Source organism: Haliotis rufescens, unplaced genomic scaffold (genome assembly GCF_023055435.1).
Source record: "Haliotis rufescens isolate VD_foot unplaced genomic scaffold, xgHalRufe1.0.p SCAF_6, whole genome shotgun sequence".
Taxonomy (NCBI): domain Eukaryota; kingdom Metazoa; phylum Mollusca; class Gastropoda; order Lepetellida; family Haliotidae; genus Haliotis; species Haliotis rufescens.
Genome location: NW_025964334.1, coordinates 58,842,616 through 58,870,308, shown reverse-complemented (window position 1 = coordinate 58,870,308; position 27,693 = coordinate 58,842,616). Strand labels below are relative to the sequence as shown.

The following is a 27,693-nucleotide window of genomic DNA, read 5'->3' as shown; positions in this document are numbered from 1 at the left end:
AGTAGTAGTAATAGCAGTGGTAGTAGTAGTAGTAATAGTAGGAGTAGTAGTAGTAGTAGTAGTAGTAGTAGTAGTAGTAGTAGTAGTAGTGGTGGTGGTAGTGGTAACAGCAGTAGTAGCAGCAGTTGTAGCAGCAATTGTAGTAGTAGTGGTAGAAGTAGTAGTAGTAGTAGTAGTAGTAGTAGTAGTAATAGTAGAAGTAATAGTAGTAGTAGTAGTAGTAGTAGCACTAGTGGTGGTAGTAATAGCAGTCGTAGTAGTAGTGGCAGCAGAAGTAGCAGCAGTAGTAGTAGCAGTAGTAACAACGTAGAAACAGCAGTAGTCGTAGTAGCAGTGGTAGTAGCAGCAGCAGCAGTAGTAGTAGTGGTAACAATAGTAGTAGTAGCAGTCCTAATAGTGGTAGTAGTAGCAGCAACAGTAACAGCAGTAGTAGCAGCAATAGTAGTAGTAACAGCAACAGTAACAGCAATAGTAGCAGTAATAGTGGTAACAGCAGTAGTAGCAGCAGTTGTAGCAGCAAATGTAGTAGTAGTGGTAGAAGTAGTAGTAGTAGTAGTAGTAGTAGTAGTAGTAGTGGTGGTGGTAGTGGTAACAGCAGTAGTAGCAGCAGTTGTAGCAGCAATTGTAGTAGTAGTAGTAGTAGTAGTAGTAGTGGTGGTGATGGTAACAGCAGTAGTAGCAGCAGTTGTAGCAGCAATTGTAGTAGTAGTGGTAGAAGTAGTAGTAGTAGTAGTAGTAGTAGTAGTAGGAGTAGTAGTAGTAGTAGTAGTAGTAGTGGTGGTAGTGGTAACAGCAGTAGTAGCAGCAGTTGTAGCAGCAGTAGTGGCAGCAGTAGTAGCAGCAATTGTGGTAGTAGTAGTAGTTGTGGTGGTAACAGCAGTAGTAGCAGTAGTAGCAGCAGTAGCAGTCTCAGAGAGGAACCCCACAAGTATTCTCAATAACCGCTATTATAAGCGTAAGTCCCGCCCACAGGTTGGCACAGTGAGCGGTTTTCGTGGGACTGAATTCATCTCCTCTCCCGAGTTGTGTCAACGTTATTTAGGAGCCACTGAACATAGCGCGAAGTGTCATTGGGGAAGTTTCCGTATCTCACGATCAGGAATACGCAACTGGACATATTTGCAGATACAACTGTAAGTGTTTGTTTCAAATGATGGATGCATGTTAGTATGCTTGATATCAAATGCAGAAATATAACTCGACAACAGGCACCCAACGTAGACACAGTTTATTGATACCAAGCCTTGATCTCTGTTGATTGATGGATTGTGGCGGCGAATGTGGACTGCTTCTGTTAGTGACTGAACTAAAAGAAAACTAAAACAGAAGCAGTCCACATTCGCCACCACAATCCATCAATCAACAGTGATCAAGGCTATTTCATTCCACCCCCCTACTATGAACTCATTAAGCATTAATCAACTCATCGCTGGCTTCCTCATCATGTGTTCTCTGTCCATCATGTTGTTACAGTATTACCCTTCTCGTTCTCTGTCCATCGTGTTGTTACAGTATTACCCTTCTCGTTCTCTGTCCATCGTGTTGTTACAGTATTACCCTTCTCGTTCTCTGTCCATCGTGTTGTCACAGTATTACCCTTCTCGTTCTCTGTCCATCGTGTTGTTACAGTATTACCCTTCTCTGTCCATCGTGTTGTTACAGTATTACCCTTCTCTGTCCATCATGTTGTTACAGTATTACCCTTCTCGTTCTCTGTCCATCGTGTTGTTACAGTATTACCCTTCTCGTTCTGTCAATCGTGTTGTTACAGTATTATCATTCTCGTTCTCTGTCCATCGTGTTGTTACAGTATTACCCTTCTGTTCTCTGTCCATCGTGTTGTTACAGTATTACCCTTCTCGTTCTCTGTCCATCGTGTTGTTACAGTACTACCCTTCTCGTTCTCTGTCCATCATGTTGTTACAGTATTATCATTCTCGTTCTCTGTCAGTCATGTTGTTACAGTATTACCCTTCTCGTTATCTGTCCATCGTGTTGTTACAGTATTATCATTCTCGTTATCTGTCCATCGTGTTGTTACAGTATTACCCTTCTCGTTCTCTGTCCATCGTGTTGTTACAGTATTACCCTTCTCGTTCTCTGTCCATCGTGTTGTTACAGTATTACCCTTCTCTGTCCATCATGTTGTTACAGTATTACCCTTCTCGTTCTCTGTCCATCGTGTTGTCACAGTATTACCCTTCTCGTTCTCTGTCCATCGTGTTGTTACAGTATTACCCTTCTCTGTCCATCGTGTTGTTACAGTATTACCCTTCTCTGTCCATCATGTTGTTACAGTATTACCCTTCTCGTTCTCTGTCCATCGTGTTGTTACAGTATTACCCTTCTCGTTCTGTCAATCGTGTTGTTACAGTATTATCATTCTCGTTCTCTGTCCATCGTGTTGTTACAGTATTACCCTTCTGTTCTCTGTCCATCGTGTTGTTACAGTATTACCCTTCTCGTTCTCTGTCCATCGTGTTGTTACAGTACTACCCTTCTCGTTCTCTGTCCATCATGTTGTTACAGTATTATCATTCTCGTTCTCTGTCAGTCATGTTGTTACAGTATTACCCTTCTCGTTATCTGTCCATCGTGTTGTTACAGTATTATCATTCTCGTTATCTGTCCATCGTGTTGTTACAGTATTACCCTTCTCGTTCTCTGCCCATCGTGTTGTTACAGTATTACCCTTCTCGTTCTCTGTCCATCGTGTTGTTACAGTATTACCCTTCTCGTTCTCTGTCCATCATGTTGTTACAGTATTATCCTTCTCGTTATCTGTCCATCGTGTTGTTACAGTATTACCCTTCTCGTTCTCTGTCCATCGTGTTGTTACAGTATTACCCTTCTCGTTCTCTGTCCATCGTGTTGGTACAGTATTACCCTTCTCGTTCTCTGTCCATCATGTTGTTACAGTATTATCCTTCTCGTTCTCTATCCATCGTGTTGTTACAGTATTATCCTTCTCGTTCTTTGTCCATCATGTTGTTACAGTATTATTATTCTCGTTCTCTGTCCTTCTCGTTCTTTGTCCATCATGTTGTTACAGTATTACCCTTCTCGTTCTCTGTCCATCGTGTTGTTACAGTATTATCCTTCTCTTCTCTTCACCTACCCATGTTAATCTCTCTCATATATGCAATTGCTTGATAAAGGTGTTAGGATCTTCACCGAAACGTCGCACTAATTGTAATAAAGAAGTTGTTCATCCATAGAACTTGTCTTACCTCTATGCAATTGTTGTTACTATTAATCCTTTACCTACCATATACCACGTTCATTATTCAGCCTTGCTTGACAACGGTGTAAGGACCTAAACCGAAACGTCACCATAACAGTAAAATGAAGTAGCAATTATCCATAAATTGTGTCTACTTTGTCATCCGTCAACTTCTAAGAAATGCCTGAAGGCACCCTGTCGACGCTTTTTTATTTACCTTTTAGATTTCTGTCATGTTCATCCTTCATTAAAAGGTCTCTCTTTTACGACTTAATGAAATGCATGTTAGGACTTATGTTCCAATTCACTTAGTGTTAACTACATACAGAATGCAGCATCAATAAAACTCTCTGGTTTCCGAAGGAAAGTGTAACCTTGATTCAAATCTACAAAGCACAAAAACCACAAGACTCAACGCATGTCCCTTCGCCCAATACTTTCACGAACATGAAAAGAGTTCACCTAAAATTTCTCGGGCTCGGTTCCAAATTCAATAAGCGTGGTTTATATACAGATGATCTCGAACTCCACTGAGAACAGCATGTTTATCTCTTAATCCGAATAAGGGGCGGTCGGGTAGCCTAGTGGTTAAAGCGTTCGCTCATCACGCCGGAGACCCGGGTTCGATTCCCGACATGGGTACAATGTGTGAAGCCCATTTCTGGTGTCCCCCGCCGTGATATTGCTGGAATATTGCTAAAAGCGGCGTTAAACCATACTCACTCACTCACTCACTCTTAATCCGAATAGAAAGTACATATTTCACGCCAAAACTTTAAATATATTCATATCATAGCGATATCGTAGCGACACATTAATAGTTGTTTACATTTTGGCATAGATTTATTTTGTATTATTATTTTAATGAGTGGAATTAATCCTATTTAGACAAAGCCACAGATGAAATCCGTTCTACAGCGATGGGTCCTCGTGGTTGTCTTGGTGGGCGTGTCCTCCTTCGTTATCGGGGCGTTGATCGGGGTGTATGCACCAGCGAGATCCCCGACAGACGCGAAACTCAGGCGGTTGATACAAGAAGCAGATCCTGGCGTCAGCCAGAGACTGATCAGCGGGGTAGACCCTTCACACATTGACACACATCTCAAGTAAGTGGAATAGGTCTTCAGCAACCCATGCGTGCCGCAAAAATGGCTATGCTTGTCGTAAGAGGCGACTAACGGGATCGGGTGATCAGGCTCGCTCACTTGTATGTTGCATGTCATCGTGTCCCAATTGCGTGGATCGATGCTCATGATGTCAATCACTGGATCCTCTGGTCCAGACTCGATTATTTTACAGACCGCCGTCATTTAGCTGGAATATTGCTCAGTGCGGCGTTAAACAACAAACAAGGAAACGTAAGTACTCAGATTTAACGCTATCACTTCCTGTTACATATAATGGCATGTCAAGGATGTCGTATTCAATTCTGTACAAGAACGTAATGTGTGAAATATAACTATAGTAATAACAATAATTTATATAATAGTCCACTTGTCATGCGCTAATCCATCTTCTGGACAGTTGCCCACAGCGCTACACAAGAGTTTATTCACACTGCATTCTTTTTAATAGATGTGTTTTGAGATTTGATTTGAATTGATTGTTTGTTGTTTAACGCCGCACTCAGCAATATTCCTGCTAAATGACGGTGGGATTTGATTTGAAATGTAAGCAACAAAACCATTTCCATTGTCATAGAAGTATATAGTTTATTGTACTATACCGACTATATCATGTTATATACTATATCATAAGAATGTGTTTCTAAATCACAATCAAGCAGTAATGATACCATGTGTTCGTGAAAGGCTGCGTGTACGTGCCCGTGGCATCCGTCACAAACACACGGAAAGGCAAGTCAACTGTTCACCTAAAAAAACACGGACATAAGTCAAATTAAGGGATTTCATCGGACATCAGTTTGGTCAAAATTGGAAATGTCCTCTACATGTCAACCACAAAACATTTTGAAAGCTTTTCAATGATATAGCCCAGATTAAAAAAACAACGATTGAGCAAGAGTTCGTGAGACATTGGCCTGGCGTTCACCGCTGTGATACATTGCTGGCTTATTGCTAAAAGTGGCGGAATGCTAAAAACAACTAAGTGCAGTCTATATAAAACTTTCCTTTTCAACAGCATCGCTGTTAATATGTGTGTATGGTCTGCCCTTATCAGCTACATATGCAACTACATGTATTCTTCCTCTTATTATTATTATTATTATTATTATTATTATTATTATTATCATCATCATCATCATCATCATCATTATTATTATTATTATTATCATCATCATCATTATCATTACCATTATCATTATTATTATTTAAAGGGAGTTGACACAGCGTCCACATCTGGCTGGCATGCCGGGTAATTTCCGTACGGCAGAGTACGTCAGGGATCAGTGGCTCGAACAAGGATATGACGTTCAGACGGTGCCGTATGACGTATTGCTGTCATACCCGGATGACAACCACAACAACACGGTATATTTTCACCAGTGGTATATATGTACTGTAATACCGTTTTGCTGCTGTGTGTTTACTATGGCCTCTCTTCCCCGGTAAACATAAAAATATAATGTCCTCCCAAGAGAATAACCATTCTTGATTATCCGGCTCTCAAAATTATATGAATGGACCACTGAAAATCAGTGATGATACCGGGTGTTCTCTCCTACCGGCAGCGCCCGTTACTTACACAACTTGCATATTATTAAAACATTCATTGAATTTTTAGAAGGAAACAACATTGATTTCTAAAACGTTTCTGTAATTAATATCAAAATTCCGAAGTTAACAAAGTAACTGAATAAACTTTAACATGCACCAAGGCCAGCCTGACTGCATCAGATGGAAGGGTGTTGTTCCAGTCAACGCCGAGAGAAATCGCCTTCTTCGACGAGGAGACACACCCTGAAGCAGTTCAACCATACAACAGCTTCTCTCCCAGTGGACAACCAGAGGTGACATAATTCATATCCAGCTCCCCCATACATTTGAGGGGGCAAGGGTGGCCTAGTCGTCTAAGACGCCGCGATTCGCTGTGCAGAGTTGCGTCCCCTGGGCACGCCAGAAACCTATGATTGTGGGTTCGACTCCCGGTTCGCCCCGATTATGTTTCTTGGTTTGTCAGCACCATACCCGTGCTCGTGGGTTTCACCGAAGTGGTAAACGTTTGAGACCTGCATCACATCGGGCTTTCCTCCCACATTAAGCTGACACGCCGTGATATAACTGGAATAATGTCAAAAGCGGCGTTAAACCCAACTCACTCATTCTTAAGGATGTCCACCTAGACCTTTGTTATTTGCAGTTTTCATTCAAAAACTGGATCGATTGAGCATTGCACACACATTCACGAAACTAATAAACACATAATAAATATGTTTTCATAGTGTGGATGTATCCATTTAGTAGTAGTAGTAGTAGTGGTGGTGGTGGTGGTGGTAGTAGTAGTAGTAGTAGTAGTAGTAGTAGTGGTGGTTGTGGTGGTGGTAGTAGCAGTTGTGGTAGTAGCCCTCGTTACAAAATATCATGATTAGTCAAGTCTGACAAAAAATAAGGACTCCAAGCTTTCCAACGATACCGAATACACCTTGCTATAGCTCCAGCAGACCTGGTCCACATTTTGACAACGGGAACCACTGGTCTATATAGGAAATGACACATCTGAATGTTTTATTGTGTTATTATGATAGATAGAGGGCATCTTCACTTGACAGAAAGCCAGCTTTTAACATTTCCTTCATTTGCATTTTTTGGGCTTACATGACATGATCAAGTAGAGCTGAAATGGAAATGCTGACTTTTCGAACATAAGAGAAACTATGTAAAACCAGAAGTGAATGTCAACTCTACATTCCCTTAAAGCTGTCAACGCTAATGTCGAACCCAGTCGACGGGCACAAAGTCGAAGGACACCCACAAATGAAACTCGCTAAAACTGTTTAACGAGTAGGCTTTGCGTATCATTTAAGTTGCGTGTGGTGTGAATAAATGCTCAGCTTGCAAAATATCAACACTTTCAGTAGTTTATTTACCTCAAAAAGAAAACATCGCGAGTTAAGAGAGTATCGGCCAAATTTCTCGGCACACAACTTCCAGAAACGGCCAGTGTTGACTTTTGGCACTTCACGTTGAGCGGCATGCAGTCCGATATTTTCTTTATCATTTTATCATTTTTCATAATCAATAATAATTTTATGTTTGCTGGCGAACAGAAAACACTCAAGTTCTTTTATTTCTAAAATTAGCAAATTTCGGTGTAAATAATTCAAAAGAAAAACAATCTGAATCGTAACATCATCGATTGGACGGAACTTGTACTATCATGGCAACGGCGGTAAACAAACAACTCCACATGCACCGTGATCCCGCAAGACTATTACAATCATTTTGATACATCTAACTTAATGATCGAGAATTATGGACACGGATGTATAAATCTTTGACAAGCCGACCAACGTCAGTGACACGTTTGGACGTGGCCTGACTCGCGATTTGTTTTGTTGAACAACAAATACTGCAAATAATGACAAATATTGGATGATACGCAAAATCTGAACTGTTATACATTCTTGGTAAACCATTCAATTGCAAAATAATGCAGTTTACGAAAAATAATCAAGATACTTGCAATTTTAGCTATCATTTCTGAAACCGGAAACAAGTTCCGCATGTGACACATCGAAGTAAAATATGCAAACGTTGATAAGCTATCAACTAAAAATTCCGAAATAGATACAAATTCAAAAGAACATACATAATTTTCTATTTTTCGTCAAATGTTAACTATTTATTGATCTGGATAGTAGTCTTCACTCCTATTTATTCAACATGTCTTCGTGATTGCCGCCATCAAATTTGTAAGACTAAATCCGAAACCGTAATGGATTCCACGTTCGATGTTTTTAAAAATATTTTCTGAAAACGACGGTAGCCGAGAGCTATATAACATATTGATATTTCATAATAATAACAACATAAAATTGTCATTGGGCTATCATGGCAAGAAGGACGATTTAGAATATTAAGGATTGTTTTTAAAACGTTTACTCGCCTCCCCAACCTTCAGAACGGATGAAAGTAGGTACAAGTCGACTGGATGAATGTAGGGTCTATGCGATTTTGTACCCAAAAGAAAATTGTGCCCAATGTACTTGGTGATTTTGTACCAAAGAAAACTAAACTACTTTTGTATGATTATATTTTAATTATTTTGTCATGTTTATTGCAAACATTGTGCAGAACATTAATAAATATGATAAAACATTTAATCAAGCTCTAATTAACCTAAATGTACGTGGTCCTTGAGTGAAGTCAGTCCACATTGGCACCTCTCAAATTGATTGATTGTGATCAGATAGGAAAGTAAATAAATACATTCTTGTCACTGAACAGAGCCCAGTAAATTGGTAAACCGTAAGTTAATTGTCGTGTTTTGACATCTAAAATTGTTCTAAAATCCGTCTAGAATCGAAAAATGTATTATAAAAGGAAAACTATTCCACATTTAATTAGAAACTTACAATGAAAATTTGTATGTAGTATTTTATTAAGATATACATCACGCACTTGTGTATATCATATTCGTCTACTCATGTATGCTATTTTGAAACATGTTTTGTCACGCCTATTTTTGCGCACCTGTTGTGGAGGGTGATCGTTGCCGATCAACGATATCAATCGACGTTTTGCATGGGACACAATTATTATAGTGAAAACAAAATCACCAGCGTGTACATCGCAGATACATGAATGATATCCCTTTTTATTAAACGTAACATCGAATGGTGATCCTTATATATCAACAAAAGTTCAAATAAAAGATACCTAGAAACTTGCATGTGGCGTGTTAATTCATCGTCTACCGTTTCAGGGACGCGGGAGCAGGCAAGGTCAAACGGATGATATGACTATATAGTCAAAGTCACATTGTTATTTATATAGTAATGATGATTACTGATACTAAGTAGTGATTTGTGTTTATTCTGTATGTGACGCGAAATATTTTAAAATTTGCTGTAATTGTTTTGCTACGAAAGATTATCAGCAGACTACCCCTGTCTGTGACATCACATCCGGTGACCTTTGCACTTACTGAAATATTGCTCCCAGAATTTACGATCTTTATATTGTTTTTCTCTCGTCATATTAAACGGAAAACGACAATTGAACATTCTTCGATTGAGAAGATCGTAAACTTTCGCCAAGGCTTATATGTTAAGGCAATGTAAACTTAGTTCATATTAAAATAGCTTTAAGTTGTGCAGAAGTCGAGAGAGGCGCACCATGTTTGATTTTCATACGTCTGCTAACATCACGACACGAGATTTGTATTTTCGTATAACGTCAATATTTGAACCATAACACTTGAAATTATTATTGATGAATATGAGTAAGTCATTATTTGTTTCCTGCAAGTTTTATAACATGACACGTTAGATTAACCCGAATGTTCGTATTTCTGCAACTGACATGATAACCTCGAAAACATTTTTTTGTATCTGTTTAACGTTTGCATAACAAATTTACTGAAATGATTCATAATTTACCAGGGCGTTGTCATTTGCCGATAAAAAATTGATTGTATACTCAGTTAAAATTAATAAATCGGAGATAATATTATTGAAATAAAGTTGCACAAATTTGACAATTTGAACAGGTTCCTTACGTGAAACACAAACCCCACCTTCAATAACGTAATTCAGGTAATTTCAAGAAAAAATACAAATGCTGTGTTCGCTTTGGTCTTAACCTTGATACGATTGAAAACATCAGGATATTTTTATATAGTAATGTGCAAAATATGTCTTCAATTGGCCCTTGTATAATGAAACACCAACTGTCTTGAAATCGTCCTCCTTCTTGACAGCGCCTTATGCTAAAATAATGCACCAGGCTTAAGGTTTATGTCAGCTCCCACTACATAAATATATGTAACTGCTTCTCACTGTACTTTTTTACTAAAACTAACTCAATAATATATTTCGTATTCTCAATAATATACTTGTGGATTCCAACGTCTTTATTCTTTCAATGCGACGTTTCTGTTCAAATGCTATATTTGCACTGAAATAATATACAAGTTGGAATCCATAGGTCATCTCCCAGGTTCTTCAATGCAAACTTAAATATGTTATCTCTTTTTTCCTGGTTTTAAGAATAACAGATAAGCTTTGCGCGTCCGTCGGAGTTGTATTGTTACTGGAAATGTCTTTCTCATTCAGGCTGAACTAGTGTATGTAAACTACGGTCGAGATGTTGACTTCGAGAACCTCACCCGACAAGGTGTGAATGTTTCGGGGAAGATCGTCATTGCTCGGTATGGAAAAGTATTTCGAGGGAATAAGGTGAGTTTGTGACATTGTTCCACGAACCATTTAGTTGTAAATCTTTGTACATCTAGATCAGCATAATATTTTCATATTTCAAAATGTCAGTAAAGCAATGATTCTTAGCATTTAGGGTTTATAGGTATACTTCGCTCATCAATATGGCGCCGTTGGAATCATCCTCTTCATGGATCCGGGTGATTTTGCCAAGGGAGACAACTTCTATCCTGAGAGCATGTGGCTTCCCCCTACAGGGGTTCAAAGGGGGAACATTGTCCTGATTAAAGGCGACCAGGCTACACCGGGATATCCTGCAAAATGTATGTCTTCCTACATCATATCTATTGTCACTCATGAGAATAATTATTCCTGGTGCACTATGATATGAGTAACATTCGAGAGGGACATTATGTTTTGTGTAGTTCAGGTCGCGCTCTTGACTATAAAAGTATTGCACTATTGCGTGCCTGTTTGTTATGTTATGAATAAACCATCAGTGAGCGATAAAATAAAGTCAGGCAGAAGTTGACGACGATAGTATGTACACTGATAAAAAATAACAAAACATACACGTTTGTCCATGCCCTGAAGGATGTTTTTGACGCTACACGACTGAAAAGTACATACTTGCATCTCGTATCTGAATCTGGTAGAGATTGCAGGGAGGAGATTCTAACTCACCAACTTTCAATTGCCATAAGATCTTTACTATTACCCAATGGAATTACATTGGTAATGTTATCATAAAACGCAGCAAAGTGTTGTCAGTGTACATATAGAGATATTTAGTGCGTGTATTACGACGCACGGTTTTAAATGACAACTAAAATATACGTCACATCTGACATAATTTACATCGCGAACATCCTGAAAAACTATACATGGTAAAGGTTATATCAATATCTACATTGAACTTATCAAAATTGGATATACACCAGACATCATGTTAGACGGAGTCTTCCTAAACTGCAAAAAATAATCAGTTTCATTGCTCTCCTTATTTGAAAATGTAAAAATATCATCTGGAGTTTGTTTGTTAAAGTGTTTGTTTTAGTATTTATGTGTTTGTTTATTGGGAAATTAACCTCAGGTGAACATTATAAACATTAATGCTTTTATTATGCCTCCTGTCTCGTGAAAAAATCGAAAATAGAATTGGTCTTTATATTATCACTTCCCGCAGGGTACACGGCACGGCTGAATGAGCAGGAGCTAAAGATGAAGCTGCCCCAAATCCCCTGCCACCCCATCGGCTACAGCGACGCCTACATGCTGCTCAGGTACCAGTTTCACCTGTCTCTTCAAGTAGAAGAAACAATTACCCTTTCTCTTATCCATGTAAGAACTGAGTTCATTTAGCGATTCCGACTATATCATAAGCATATTATGTTTATGAATCACTATTAAACAGTGATGATGCCAGGTTTTCGCGAAAATGTGAACATATCCCGCCCCTTGAGTGGCAACGATGATAAACACATGCAAAGGAAAGTCAATTGTTAACTTTATATTAACAGTTAGAGCATACGTCAACTTTAGAAATTGGAAATCCAAGAGATTTCAAAGAACCTTTGAGAAAGAATCGTATGACACTCAAATCTCCAAAGCCGACGAAAGCTGTCATTGTCAACAATTGATAATGTAAACCTCCAGAGATTCAAAACTGATTCCTTTAGAGCAAACGGCAAACTAGCGGTTAAATGTATATGAATGTATCACTAAAAATCAGTGATGACACAAGGTGCAAGGACAAAAAGGACAAGCATTTCCTGCATCACGGGTAGCACCCGCACTTACACATCATAAGTAACCTGCGATTATATAACCGACAAGCTGGTAGCTGTATCGTGAGTCTTGGGACCTACAATCAGTATACTTACACCTTCAGCTACACGTTCCTATAATTGAACAACTTGGGGGGTAGGAAAATGAAACTATTGGTGCATCTTCAAAAAAGTCAAAGTGCACCTGCATGCATAGTTATTATTCATTCTGTGTTACACGTTTCCAGGGAGATGCAGGGAGATACAGCTCCAGCAGACTGGCAGGGGGGACTCAACATCACCTACAGACTTGGCGGGACTATGAAGGATGGCAAGTAAGTGTATAACTCAACATCACCTACAGACTTGGCGGGACTATGAAGGATGGCAAGTAAGAAATTGTATCACACAACATCACCTACAGACTTGGCGGGACTATGAAGGATGGCAAGTAAGTGTATCACTCAACATCACCTACAGACTTGGCGGGACTATGAAGGATGGCAAGTAAGTGTATAACTCAACATCACCTACAGACTTGGCGGGACTATGAAGGATGGCAAGTAAGTGTATTACTCAACATCACCTACAGGCTTGGCGGGACTATGAAGGATGGCAAGTAAGTGTATCACACAACATCACCTACAGCCTTTGAGGGACTATGAAGGATAGTAAGTGTATTACTCAACATCACCTACAGACTTGGCGGGACTATGAAGGATGGCAAGTAAGTGTATAACTCAACATCACCTACAGACTTGGCGGGACTATGAAGGATGGCAAGTAAGAAATTGTATCACACAACATCCCCTACAGACTTGGCGGGACTATGAAGGATGGCAAGTAAGTGTATCACACAACATCACCTACAGACTTGGCGGGACTATGAAGGATGGCAAGTAAGTGTATAACACAACATCACCTACAGACTTGGCGGGACTATGAAGGATGGCAAGTAAGTGTATAACTCAACATCACCCACAGACTTGGCGGGACTATGAAGGATGGCAAGTAAGTGTATCACACAACATCATCTACAGACTTGGCGGGACTATGAAGGATGGCAAGTAAGTGTATCACACAACATCATCTACAGACTTGGCGGGACTATGAAGGAGGACAAGTAGGTACTTCACCTACAGACATGGTAAGGATGTCCGGGTTCTCAATGCAATATATACTTACACCATAACCAATGTCAACTAAAACGATGATTGTTATGACCTGAGGTTTTCAATGTATTTCAAGACGTGTCAGACTGGATGTGCGGAATCATCTCAAGACGGTTACAATCTACAACGTCCTGGCTACAATGAAAGGAACACGTGAAAAAGGTGAGTGTCATCATATTAATGTCGAAGCAGCATTTGAAATCTACATGAAACCTACAGTGATTTGAAACATCTTGCAATGCAAGGCTATTAAACTGACGTGCACCCATATTTGATGGTGGCTACAACTCAAACAAAGCAAATGCCCATTCGATCTTGATGTATTTGATACGAGTATAGTTGGGTTTGTTTTATCTTGCACGTGCAGTATTTTGGCGACTGTTTCAGCTTAGTAACAATTTGATAACGTTTGAAATGTTCTGATCAAATCCAGAAGTGTATACTTTCGTTTATAGTCGATTGACCGATTCCGACTATGTCATGAACATGTGGGTATGAATCATTATCAATAAACATGATACCAGTGTTCGCGAAAACGTGAGCGTATCCTACCCAAACGATGGCACCTGTCACAAACACATGCAAAGGCAATTCAATTGCTCACTTGTCTAGTGATTCATAAACACATGCTCATGATAGAGTCGTTCAATCGACTCTCCTGATATTTCTTATGAATTTCGAAATGGTTTTGTCGCTTTTATTTATCGTACATTCTTTAATTAACATTACTCATTTAATATTTCCAGACCGTGTTGTGCTGGTTGGTAATCACAGAGATGCATATGTGTATGGTGGAACGGATCCATCTTCCGGAACCGCTGCCCTTTTAGAAATGTCAAGAGTTTACGCTCAGGAAGTGACAAATGGTACTCCTTCTATTTGTTGTGTGATCATATTGTTCATTCAACAAGGATATTTTGGTTTTATAAGAATGTACATTAAAATGCTATATCGAAGCGGTAGACTATTGCTTTTAGTTAAAGACACTAAGTATACGTGTTGAGTTATAGACACACACACACACACACTGAGCGGGTTGAACATGTATTTGGACACAAACTTCTAATAGATCTTGCATTCAAAACATAACCATTAAGCATTGGACCCTGTAATATTTTTATAATGTCAGCTTGTCACCTGTTTTTTCTTTCCACATCGTTGCAAATCTTAAAACAAAACAAACATTTGTACCTGAAAAAAACTGTTTTGGTGGACAAGCTTCATGTCCTGAAATAGTAGTGTTGTCATATATTGCTTCCAGATGTAACATAAATGCAATATTTTAACTATTGTGCAGGATGGAAGCCTCGACGATCTATCATTTTCTGCAGCTGGGACGCGGAGGAATTTGGTCTAGTTGGGTCGTACGAGTGGGTGGAGGTAAGAATGTTCTGGACAAACCTGGAGAGGTTAGCATGTTCTGGACAAACCAGGGGAGGTAAGCGTGTACTGAACCAACCTGTAGAGGTAAATATGTCCCGGTGGGGGTCGTACGGGTGAGTAGAGGTAAACAAAAGACTATTTCCATTACCATGAGAAATTTACCACTGTACGAATCTGACTCATTATATGAAAACATGTTCTTTACAAACGTACCCGTGAAGATCCGGGATATAATAGGTCTTCAGCAACCCATGCTTACCGGAAAAGGCGACTATGCTTGTCGTAAGAGGCGACTTAAGGGATCTTAACAAACGGATAGAGGATTTTAAACAACGGGTGCCAGAATTTGGTCTAGTGAGGTCGTACAAGTGGGTACAGGTCAGCAAGTTCTCGACTAACGGTTGGGGGTATTTGATCTAGTGGGTGGTGGTGTATGGTCTGGTTTGGTAAGGCAGGTGCCCTGACCCCCAACCTAGCATTCGTCATTGCAATAGATGTGCACAAACCAAAACCAGACCCGAACACTTGTCGGCAGAACACTGCATCCGCAATTCCAGATGAAAAGGACACTTTTTCTACTCTACTCTCTCTCTCTACTGCCCTTGTATAAGGGCTTTCTGATGAGTCTTTGTTCAAGGTGGTAGCAGGCTTAGACGGTGAAGAGGACCTGGTCCATTAATATTAATTCTATTGTTTTAGATTTTGTCATTTGCATCTTATTTACCTTACCATCACGCCTTCAATTGCAGGAAAATGTTAAATGGCTCCAGAATCAAGCGGTTGCATATATCAACATTGACCTTATTACAATTGGTACGTCCATTTCCGTTCCCCAATCGCATAGCTGTTACCTCTCGTGTAAACGGCCATGGCCAATCTATATGTCACAATAACACAGATAAATAACCGGAATCAGCAAATGAACCGAAAGCAACATGCAAAACCCCACACCCACGATGCCCTGTAACAGTGATGACCCTGGGTTTACGTAAGCGACTGCTTATGTCCTCACCCTCAAGAAGCCCTGTCATGGATGACGGCCAGGGTTGTTAAGCACGGTTGGTTGTAGCTGAGTGTCTACTCTGAGCTTACACACTGACGACGTTACATCGAGGGGATCTGGCTGCCCACTATGATCAACGGAGACTGCAAACCTCTGGCTAAAAGAGACAGTTAAGATTGACGTTTATACACAAGAATTAACCGACTAACCCGAGTTGGTAAAGGGTGGATAGGAAAGAGGAAGGACTGGGTGTAACATGACAATCAACAGAGCACGTTGGCGGTGTATTGTAAGGGCGCAAGCAACCAAGAAGGTGTGTGTCGTAACACATGGACGATGACTTGATAAATAATGGGCAATGCCCCCAACGATTGGCCAAACATTCGTTTATACGACAATGCATGGTCCGAATCAATCTCCAAATGACAAGTCGAGGTTGTCTTGTCCACTCCTCTTGCATTTGGAATTGTGTGTTGGGGCGTTAGGTTTTGGTTAGTCAGTCAGTTGTATTCCTGGAACTAGCAGCATTTTAAGCTGTTAGAGTGTGTCCTTAAATGTAATCAGCACTCGGGCTAGTTATTATTTCAGGTTGCCTTGCGTCCCTTCTAAACGTGAACGTATAGTCGTGTGAACAGGTAGTCAATAACATGTTTTATTTTATTATTCATACCACCATCAATTCTGAAATTTAAACAACTCATATAAACTGACGTCCAAGTTTCAAAGAAACTTTAGCAACTGAAAATATAAATTTCAGACAAAGTATAATTTTTTTTCTAAAACACATAACCTAAATACAACAATAGTGTATGCAGAAAATGTTAATCGCCTGTTACATGTTTGCGAGATAACACGCGAAAAAGTGAAAAACACGTGCACCACGGACAACTGCAAATGCACATGCGGGTAAAACGATTGCAACGGCAAGTCAGACATCCACAGTGATAAAAAAACACATAAGAAATGCCACGACTCACATTCGAACAACGTGAACGAGCCTTGGGTATGGTACAGATGGGAGCCACCCACGTCCATATTGCATGATGACCGGTACTTGCGTACCTTGCACCTCCGAAATCGCTTCCTGACAGTGACGTCATCGGCGACAAATGCCTTAGGTCACAGGGTTAGTCGACAGACAGTGGCCAGGAGACGTGACGTGAGGGTTGTCTTCACTGACGAAAGTCGATTCTGTATGTTTAGGGCTGATGGAAGACAACGTGTTTACCGCTGAAGGGGCGAACGAACTGCGGTGTGTTGCGTGCAGGAGGTCGTACCATATGGTGGAGGAAGTGTCATGGTGTGGGGAGGGATCTGTCGGCAGGAGAGGACACCGCTGGTCATCGTTGACGGAAACTTGACAGCTAGGCGTTACATGGATAACATTCTTCGTCCAGTTGTCCTACCATTTCTCCAACAGCAGCCACGTGGTGTCATTTATCAGCATGACAACGCTAGAGCCCATACAGCCAGAATTGTCACTAACTTCCTCGCAGTCAACAACGTCAACGCCCTGCCGTGGCCTGCACGCTCACCAGACATGTCCCCCATAGAACACCTCTGGGACTTGATGGATCGTCGTGTTCGACAACGACCACAATCTCCAGCCAACCGGCAAGAACTGATCTTGGCCCTCCAAGAAGAATGACGTCAAATCCCACGTGACCTCATCAGACGACTGACTTTTTCTGTCCCGTCGAAGAGTGTTTGCGTGTATTGAGGCATTTGGTGGTCACACACGCTACTAATGACTGATTTATTGAACGTGAGCGATTGTTTATTTACTCTGCCTATTGTCCATGATTCTGAAAGCTCGAGTTTTGTACCACACCTAACTTTGGGGGGCTCTGACGTCATTCTCGGTCGCGGTATGATTGTCATTTTCAGTGTTAATTATGTTGATATATTGATCTTCTCAATACACTTTACTTCATGCATGTAGGTTTTGTTGTTTTTTAGCAAAAGTGATTTCAAACTCTGGTAAAGTTTCTTTTGGACGTCAGTTTATATCATTCAGCGACATATGTTGAAATATATTATCCCCCACATCCACGTATTTCAGGAAATTACACAATAGCCGTGTCAGCTACGCCGACTTTAAAACAAGCGATTTACAGAGCAGCTAGAAAGGTAAGACGTTTTCCCCCATTTGGGAGTCATGTAAGTCACTTAAATTAAAGGTATAACCTCGAGGAAAACTAATGGTTGAGCGACAAAAACATGCAAACAAGAACAGTAATTTCAATTTCAATCAATGTTAAAGAAGGCTGCATTTCCATAAAGGTCCATGGTGCTCTCTAGTGGATTAGAGACAAACACAAGTTTGGAATAACACCAATGTATTTACAGTATGGCTTTCATTGGGAGAGACCGCCTCCGTGGTCTAGTGGGAGAGCGTCCGCCCTGAGAGTGGAGGGACCGGGGTTCGATCCCCGGACGCGTCATACCAAAAGGCGTTAAAAGATGGTACTTGCTGTTAACCTGTCTGGCGCTCGGCATTAAGGGGCTAAAACAAGGAGTGGTCGGCTCGGAGTCAGTATTCTGGGTATTCATGTTAAACTGCGGCACTATAAATTGGCATCAGTCCGGACAAGCAGCCAAACATGCACGTCGCTATATCAATGCAATAATCTTTGACGTGACGTTAAACCCGATTTCACCTCACCTCACCCTTAGTTGAAGATAACATTTGTGATTTTGGATTTGGTGGTTTCGTGGAGGTGATCGAGTTGTATTCGTGATGTAATGGACTGCGGAAGGATGGTGGACCGATTCCCTGGCCGCGTCATACAGCACTATAAAACCAGACTATGAGGTTCGGACTAGTATGCACACACAGACACACACACAGACACACACACACACGCACTCACTCACTCACTCACTCACTCACTCAATCACTCACACACACACAGACACACAGACACACACACACACTCTCTCTCTCTCTCTCTCACACACACACTCACAGACACACACACCCTCTCTCTCTCACATACACACTCTCTCTCTCTCTCACACACGCACACGCACACACTCTCTCCTTCACACACACACTCTCTCTCTCACACACACTCTCTCTCAGACACACACATACACACACTCTCTCTCACACACACACACACTCTCTCTCTCTCTCTCTCACACACGCACACACACACACAGCCATATTTAAATTTTATCAGCCAATATTGATTTTAATGGACAAAATCTCCAGTTGCAATCATTCAATCTCCTGATTGACAAATTGTGAAAACGTGAACTCATGTATACTGATCTGTCAAGAAACAGGTGATCGCGTTTACCGGAGGACGGACGTCAATAGAAACTATACCAAAGGGGAATAAGTTCAATAAAAATATATATATTCTGAAACTAAATCATGCACCCTCAAGAAATAATCATGAAGAAACTCCCTCGATTTTAAGGTCGTGATTCACAATTTGGATGTTTGCGAGTTTTCTAGCTACATTGTTCTCGCACACGTGTTTTTATGTGAACAGCGCACAATAATTGTCTAGCTGTCAGATGCTCATAAAAATATTTTGGTTTAACCGTAAATAACGCTCATCGCAATGCCACGTCTCGCTGAAAATAAACACGGTATCATTTCCTTGGAGACGTTATCTACAGCAGGGCAACTCTCATATTTAGGTTGTTCCCCTTTCCGTTTCTGAAAACATCTCACTCCTAGCAGGTTCCCGATGCACACCAGGAAGGAAGGACGTTATTCGACGTTTGGCGGGAACGCAACCCTGACCCCCTGGACAAGGCTTATCCTCTGTAGGTTTTTCAAATCAAAGAAGCATATACATATACATAGCGTTGACGTTAAGGTTTATATATCATGTCAACATATATATTGCGTTGACGTTACAAAACATAGATCAAGTCAACATAGATATATGGCGTTGACGTTAATATATAACATAACATAACATAATTCTATCTTCTGAAAAGTAATACTAGATATATCATCAATGAGACAGAGCGCTCACATGTTCATGAGTATTAACTGGTCCTGTATCATTCAAATTGTTTATGACCTTTGTTACAGTGTCAGGCACCCAGGGGCCGGGTCAGACTTTCTGCCGTTTGAACAGGATGTCGCCATTCCGACAACAGACGCCAGCTATGTATTCGTGGTGAGATTACATACTTTCTATCAACATAACTTACAGGCTTCATCAGGATTTTCTCCACAGAGGACTATTGAGGGGCTTGAATGGCATCAGTGGCCTTGACCGTGAGTGCAAACGGTAGGGTTAGACACTTGGTGTCAACATTACAGTGTTTACTGCATGAAGATTCTTTAATTTTTCACTTACAGTTATTGCCACTGTAGTCATTATCCAGTGACTACAATATCAATGCATGTACATAAACTGTATCAAATCTAAGGGAACATGATATGTTGAGGCAGGATCACTCGGGGTACATTGGGTTTTATGCGTCCCGCGTTAGGTTTTCTGGTGATCCTGCTACAACGAATGTTACCGACATGTTTTAATGTCACATTATTAAAAATTAATACAATTTCAAACTTGATAGAAAACAGCTGTTCGATTGAGCTGCGCTTAATTTGTGCAATGTAACGTGACTTCCAGTAACTCGGAAAAAGCGTGCGACTTTTTTATTTGGAGCGGGGAATAAGGGATTTACTCGGCCTCTGAGAAAACCACGTGCAGCCTGTATTGCTCGTGGCGGGGTATACGAGATACATTTCCCCGCTGAGAAATGTATGACCCTCCAAGGCGGGTTACACAGTATCTTATCAAGATCACGTGGACCAATCAGATCTCATCATTCTGACATGGAGGTATGATAATGTGTGGTAGCTCCACGTCGAAAACGAAAACCGGTGCCTGTTCATGGGGCCCGCGATCTGACTGTTGAAACCGGTAATCAATTTGCTTTTTCGATCTGGTTTATCAAGGAGAAGGAACGCAGTTTTTAATTATTCTTTGTTATATGATTTGTAAATGTACACACTGGCACACATTTCTATCAGATTGATCCGTTGCCACCACCAGCAACAAACATAGGAGCTGATAAACAGTCCCGGTAGGAATAAGGGACTATTGTAACCACTTAGAATACGCCATGTCGACCTAAGGCGACGCGATTCGCTGTGCAGAGTTGCGTCCCTTAGACATGCCAGAAACCTATAATTGTGGGTTCGAATCCCGGTTCGCCCCGATTATGTTTCTAGGGTTGTCAGCACCATACCCGTGCTCGTGGGTTTCACCGAAGTGGTAAACGTATGAGACCTGCATCACTTCGGGCTTTCCTCCCAAATTAATTTGACACGCCGTAATTTAACTGGAATACTGTTAAAAGCGGCGTTAAATCCAACTCTCTCACTCATTCCTTATGATTATCCTTATGGAAAGGGAGTGGTGGCTGTATGAAGGAAACCCGAGTTCACGGGCATACGCTCACTCACTCACTCACTCACTCACTACTGAACATACTATATTTGGCTTTCAAAAAGGGGGTTGGGGGCACTATTGCTAAGACTATAGTAGATCTGCAACACAGTATGGGAATGCGTATAAAATGTAAATCTGTTCCCTCCCCAGGATGTTGGCAACAGCATATTCCGGGGCCTGTACCCCTTGTACCACACCCTGTACGACGGTTACCGCTTTGTGAAGATGATAGATCCACAACTCAGAGTGTGCCGTACTTTAGCTGCACTGTATATCGAGCTCGCACGAGATCTCGTTGATTCTCATTTATTACCGTTTGATGTACGAGATTATGCAACAGCAATTGATGGATTCGTTAAAAATCTCTTCGCACGCAATCAGGATCAGTTTAGGCAGTGGAGCATCACATCAGGTGAGTGAGACGTGAGCGGGGTAAATGTTACATGGTTACATCTCAAGCTGAACGTCAATTACGTCAGTGACGTCAGGCCACAATTTTTTATTCTACAGAGAACGATTTGTTTGTAATGGAAGATTAACAGATTTATATTTCATATGAACTAATAGAATGTCGATGATATCAAATAATTTTCTCCGATTAAAATCGGCAACGAATTTCGACAATTAAAGAAGTAGGGAAGGAAGATAATGAGTGGGATTTTTTCGGTGGTTTTCTTCTTCATCGACAATATCTTCCAGAGATCACGTCTTTAAACGACATGTTTATTTTCATTTAACACAAATCTGGAACCAAGTAATTAAACCGTACATTGATATGGCTTTTTGTTCTCTCACAGGAAACCAAATAATCATCACACGAACGCCGAATATGAAAGAACCTTTTAATCATTTCCCACTGCAATACATTGTAATATACCATTTTTCTTCCGTGATCGTCTTGATGAACATGACAGTCTGGCCATGGATCATGATCTTCAGGTTGAGTTGCATCTGGTCCTCACTCGTGACTACATCTTTATCTCCCCCGTGAAGATCCGGGTTAGAATTGGTCTTCAGCAACACTATTCTCCCCCGTTAAGATCCGGGTTAGAACTGGTCTTCAGCAACACGTTTGTGCCCCGTGAAGATCCGGGTTAGAATTGATCTGAAGCAACACGTTTGTCCCTCGTTTAGATCCGGGTTAGAATTGATCTTCAGCAACACGTTTGTCCCCCGTTTAGATCCGGGTTAGAATTGATCTTCAGCAACACGTTTGTCCCCCGTGAAGATCCGGGTTAGAATTGCTCTTCAGCAACACGTTTGTCCCCCGTGAAGATCCGGGTAAGAATTGATCTTCAGCAACACGTTTGTCCCCCGTTAAGATCCGGGTTAGAATTGGTCTTCAGCAACACGTTTGTCCCCCGTGAAGATCCGGGTTAGAATAATATTGGTCTTCAGCAACACTATTGTGCCACATGATGATCCGGGTAAGAATTGATCTTCAGCAACACGTTTGTCCCCCGTTAAGATCCGGGTTAGAATTGATCTTCAGCAACACGTTTGTCCCCCGTTAAGATCCGGGTTAGAACTGGTCTTCAGCAACACTATTGTTCCCCGTGAAGATCCGGGTTAGAATAATATTGGTCTTCAGCAACACGTTTGTCCCCCGTTAAGATCCGGGTTAGAACTGGTCTTCAGCAACACTATTGTTCCCCGTGAAGATCCGGGTTAAAATAATATTGGTCTTCAGAAACACGTTTATCCCCCGTTAAGATCCGGGTTAGAATTGGTCTTCAGCAACACGTTTGTCCCCCGTTAAGATCCGGGTTAGAACTGGTCTTCAGCAACACTATTGTTCCCCGTGAAGATCCGGGTTAGAATAATATTGGTCTTCAGAAACACGTTTGTCCCCCGTGAGATCCGGGTTAGAATTGGTCTTCAGCAACACGTTTGTCCCCCGTGAAGATCCGGGTTAGAATTGGTCCTCAGCAACACGTTTGTCCCCCGTGAAGATCCGGGTTAGAAATGTTTTTTTAGCGACCAATGCTTGTTCCCAATGAAGATCCGGGTAACCTTGGATTTTCGTAGGAGGCGACTAACGGGATCGGGTAGCTTGGATGATAAATGTAGTCGTATCCCAATTGCGTTCATATAGATCGAGGTTCATGTCAATCACTGGATTGTCTGATCCAAACTTGATTGTTTTACAGATCGCCGTCATACAGCTGAAATATTGCTTAGTGGGGCGTTAAACAACAAACAAACAACCAAACAAAACATATGTATCAAGTCTGTCTCCCCAGGTGCCATCCAGTCTGCGGCGGACAACTTCACGAGGGCGTCACGTGACTTCCACGCGAGTCTGAGGAACCTCGATATGACAAAGTAGGAATATGCAAAACCATTGATCTAACACCTTTCTAGTGTCAAAATAAGTACGTTTCAAAGCATTTATATATGCCCACTCATTGTAATCCGCTTGATGCTTGTTGGGGGTCCATTCTCACGCGCAACGGAAGCACTGGGGACATACCCGTCTTCTTCAGAACCCCACAAGAGTTAAGGGACGTACATATTATTTGCTCTGCTCCTGGCCAAATACCTCTGAACCACATTCATAGGTGACTGGTGAACCACAGGGGTTAACATGACTGAACCACGTGTATTTACATGTGTGAATCGGAATGTATACAATTGTGACGTGTTGCAAGCCCTTTAGCAGTCAAGGACAAACATGGCACGCTGGTGACCCAAGGGGTTATCAACTACATTGATACCTAGGGGACATATATATTGTTGTGTGTTTCACCCCTAGAGCTGTCAGCGGCAAACATGGCATACTGATGACCCAAGGGGTTATCAACTACATTGATACCTGGGGGACATATATATTGTTGTGTGTTTCACCCCTATAGCTGTCATCGACAAACATGGCATACTGGTGACCCAAGGGGTTATCAACTACATTGATACCTAGGGGACATATATATTGTTGTGTGTTTCACCCCTAGAGCTGTCAGCGGCAAACATGGCATACTGATGACCCAAGGGGTTATCAACTACATTGATACCTAGGGGACATATATATTGTTGTGTGTTTCACCCCTATAGCTGTCATCGACAAACATGGCATACTGATGACCCAAGGGGTTATCAACTACATTGAAACCTAGGGGACATATATATTGTTATGTGTTTCAGCCCTATAGCTGTCATCGACAAACATGGCATACTGGTGACACCCATTCTCCCCTTGCAACCCCAAGCCTTAAGGTGACACAGCTACATTGGTTACTGGGGGACATACATATTCTGTCGTGTTTCAGCCCTATAGCTGTCCGTGGTGTCAACGACAAGCTGATGACGCTGGAGAAGGCGTTTCAAGTCCACACAGGGCTCCCCAGCAGGAAGGAGTACAAGTGAGTGAAGAACACGTATATGTCACTGTATCAGTACGTGAGGGATGCGATGTGACTTTTATTAGGCAATTAAGTACAAGTGAGAGAAGAACACGTCAATGTCACTGTATCAGTACGTGGGTGATGCGATGTGACTTTTATTAGGCAGTTAAGTACAAGTGAGAGAGGAACACGTATATATCACTGTATCAGTACGTGAGGGATGCGATGTGACTTTTATTAGGCAATTAAGTACAAGTGAGAGAAGAACGCGTATATGTCACTGTATCAGTACAGGAGTGATTTAAGTACAAGTGAGAGAAGAACTCGTATATGTCACTGTATCAGTACGTGAGTGATGCGATATGATTTTTATTAGGCAATTAAGTAGAAGCAGGATGTGATTAAGTCGTTGGAATACGTATGACGTATAAGATACAGCGCATGCCCGTGAACTCGGGTTTCCTTCATACAGCCACCACTCCCTTCCCATAAGGATAATCATAAAGATTGAGTGAGTGAGTTTGGTTTAACGCCACTTTTAACAGTATTCCAGTTATATTACGGCGTGTCAGCTTAATGTGGGAGGAAAGCCCGAAGTGATGCAGGTCTCAGACGTTTACCACTTCGGTGAAACCCACGAGCACTGGTATGGTGCTGACAAACCCACAATCATAGGTTTCTGGCGTGCCCAAGGGACGCAACTCTAGGCAACCCGGGCCCACTAACCATAAGGAATTCCATCGGACATCATTTTGCCTTCTGCCGCGTCAAATTTGAAAATGTCCTCCATATGACTGCTATAAACTTTTCTTAAAGCTTTACTTAGTCCTTGATTATTCAACCTATAAGGGATATGTGTCAATAACCCGATGCTTGATCGAATTTTCAGCTGATTAGGGATGCGTGTCTGTTCGTCCTTGTCCAAATGGCCAACCGACAGGAAATGTGACAAATAACCCAAATTTAATCATTTCAAATTTAGATTAGGAAAGCAAACTCTAAAATTATATCCCACTCGAAGTAATACTATGTTGACCAGAGCTGCAATAATATATGTGCTGAACACTGGTAAAATGAATTGAATTTGTTGTCACACAAAATACTTTCTAATGAACACAAAATTAAGACACCAAGGGTGAACCAAAACGTAATTTTGGATTTTTGGGTACGTCTTGAGCTCTTAGCTACATGATTACAAGGGATTGTTTATCATCATAACAGAACGACACCTATAATTCCACTCTTCCCATTTCTGTGTCAGTTCCTGTTCCTGCTAGTGTACCTGTAGGTCATTATCTTTATGTTCTGACTGTGACGTCATGTGCATATTTGTTCTTGCCGAAAGGCCATAACAATGTTTAAATTTTGACGTTATGGCCGCTTCATCTTGTGTGTCTGTGTTCATTTGGACTATCATCATTTTGTCCTGAGTGTGACTTGTCCACAACATCTTTTCTTGTCTGTGTTCCTATGTGTTCCGATGTCAAGATGTTCCGATTGTGACGCCATGTCCACATCTTCTAAATCTGTTTGTTCCGTGTGTTCCTTTAGACCATTGTCATTATGTTCTCGTTGTTACGTCATGTCTTCATCTGACCCTGCTTGTGTTCCAGGCACGTGTTGCTCTCCCCCAGCAGCGCCAACTACTACAAAACGACGACGTTCCCAGGGTTGGCTGACCTCCTCTACCAGATCGGGGACAACGCTACACGCTGGCGGGAGGTCAAAATCCACCTGTCTGTCCTCACCTTTACCATACAGTCTGCAGCTCACATATTGATGAGTTAGAATTAATTTAATCCAAGTATACGATTTACGTTTATGTTCAGATTCCAAGCCTATAGTGCTAGTTAGCTCTCATCACCAGTGATAAGTCAGTATCATATATTTCCTGAAAATCATTAACTTCCAAATCCCTATCAAAGCTACTGATCCACCAGATATTGAAACTTAAAATGATTATATAGGCTATTCGCTGTGTTTTAATATTGATAACAGTTGTGCTGAGAACACAGATGAACCATTAAATCCAGTCACAATGGAAAACCATATATATCCTGCTATGACTTGTCATTGGGTGTATCATTATACAAATGTATACATTTAACAAGACACATTTTTAACATGTGCATGACTTCCAAGGGGGTTTACATGTTGAGGTTCTTGTGGTTTTCAAGAGGTTCCATTCTACGCATGATCATGACATTGACCCGACACAATCCTGCCTAACCCTAACCTGAACCCCCGGATTCTCTTGCAGTAATACAGCTGTGTGTTTGAGATGTTTAATTAAAATAAAAGCATAAGTAAAGTATTCAATTTGTATTAATGCAGGTGTATAAGGATATTTCTTAATGTTATACATGCGGACACAATCCCTGGAACCTGGTATGTAGTTGGAAGAGGTAGACAATGAAATGCAACATAAGCTGAAAGTATTCCCAAAATGGACGATAGTTATTTATTTGTAAATTTACAAATCTTTTTGGAAATTTCATGTAGTACAGCGAAAATAAAGGTCGATTCTTTGTAATATAATGTTTGTTTAATTCTTTGTCAAGTGAAAGCTCATGTCGCCCCATTATCAGTGATATATTGACGAATCGTCAGATTGAGCTACAACGCAAAGATCTGCTGAGGTGACACGTCACTGGTTTGCTTTGAGACACGAATCATGCAGATGAGATATTACCTGAACTAAGCTTCCAAAAGTCAATTCTCACTGTGCCTATTACTCGTTTCCATGAAGCTTGAGGGCATATTTTTCGGAATTACTCAAGTTAAAAGTTGAAATTCTCAGGCACACAAAATGGTGATGTGTCAGTAGTGGAGTGTTTGTGATTTTGCGTCTGGCTTCCAAAGTGATCGAGTGAGCGATCAGCTCGTAAAATCACGTACACTCCGCTACTGACCAATATATGCACCATTCAGTTCGTTGAGATAGTTGAGTGTGACATCTGCACAGGCTTGACAGACGACCTGTATGGGATTTTACAAGACGACTAGCCAATCAGCTAGATTCTGTTACGAACAA

The 27,693-nt window shown here is 41.1% G+C and overlaps 1 protein-coding gene across 1 annotated transcript; it reads left to right on the top strand.

Moving 5' to 3' along the window:
• Positions 1-996: 996 nt before the first annotated feature.
• Positions 997-27,192, top strand: LOC124143187 (N-acetylated-alpha-linked acidic dipeptidase 2-like). The gene is made up of 19 exons (XM_046512048.2): positions 997-1,133; positions 4,112-4,329; positions 5,562-5,715; positions 6,063-6,194; positions 10,461-10,583; positions 10,708-10,885; positions 11,749-11,845; positions 12,577-12,663; positions 13,577-13,662; positions 14,247-14,366; positions 14,798-14,880; positions 15,633-15,696; positions 17,949-18,016; positions 19,584-19,669; positions 19,944-20,031; positions 21,469-21,730; positions 23,562-23,643; positions 24,585-24,677; positions 26,273-27,192. Exons 2-19 carry the CDS (start codon positions 4,124-4,126, stop codon positions 26,445-26,447), a joined length of 2,184 nt encoding a protein of 727 aa, XP_046368004.2. The 5' UTR covers positions 997-1,133; positions 4,112-4,123; the 3' UTR covers positions 26,448-27,192.
• Positions 27,193-27,693: the final 501 nt, after the last annotated feature.

Coding starts and splice junctions, on each gene's coding strand:
- LOC124143187 (XM_046512048.2), top strand. CDS start 4,124: ATGAAATCCGTTCTACAGCGATGGGTCCTCGTGGTTGTCTTGGTGGGC. Junction 4,330..5,561: donor CACATTGACACACATCTCAA/GTAAGTGGAATA, acceptor TATTATTTAAAG/GGAGTTGACACAGCGTCCAC. Junction 6,195..10,460: donor CTCCCAGTGGACAACCAGAG/GTGACATAATTC, acceptor TTTCTCATTCAG/GCTGAACTAGTGTATGTAAA.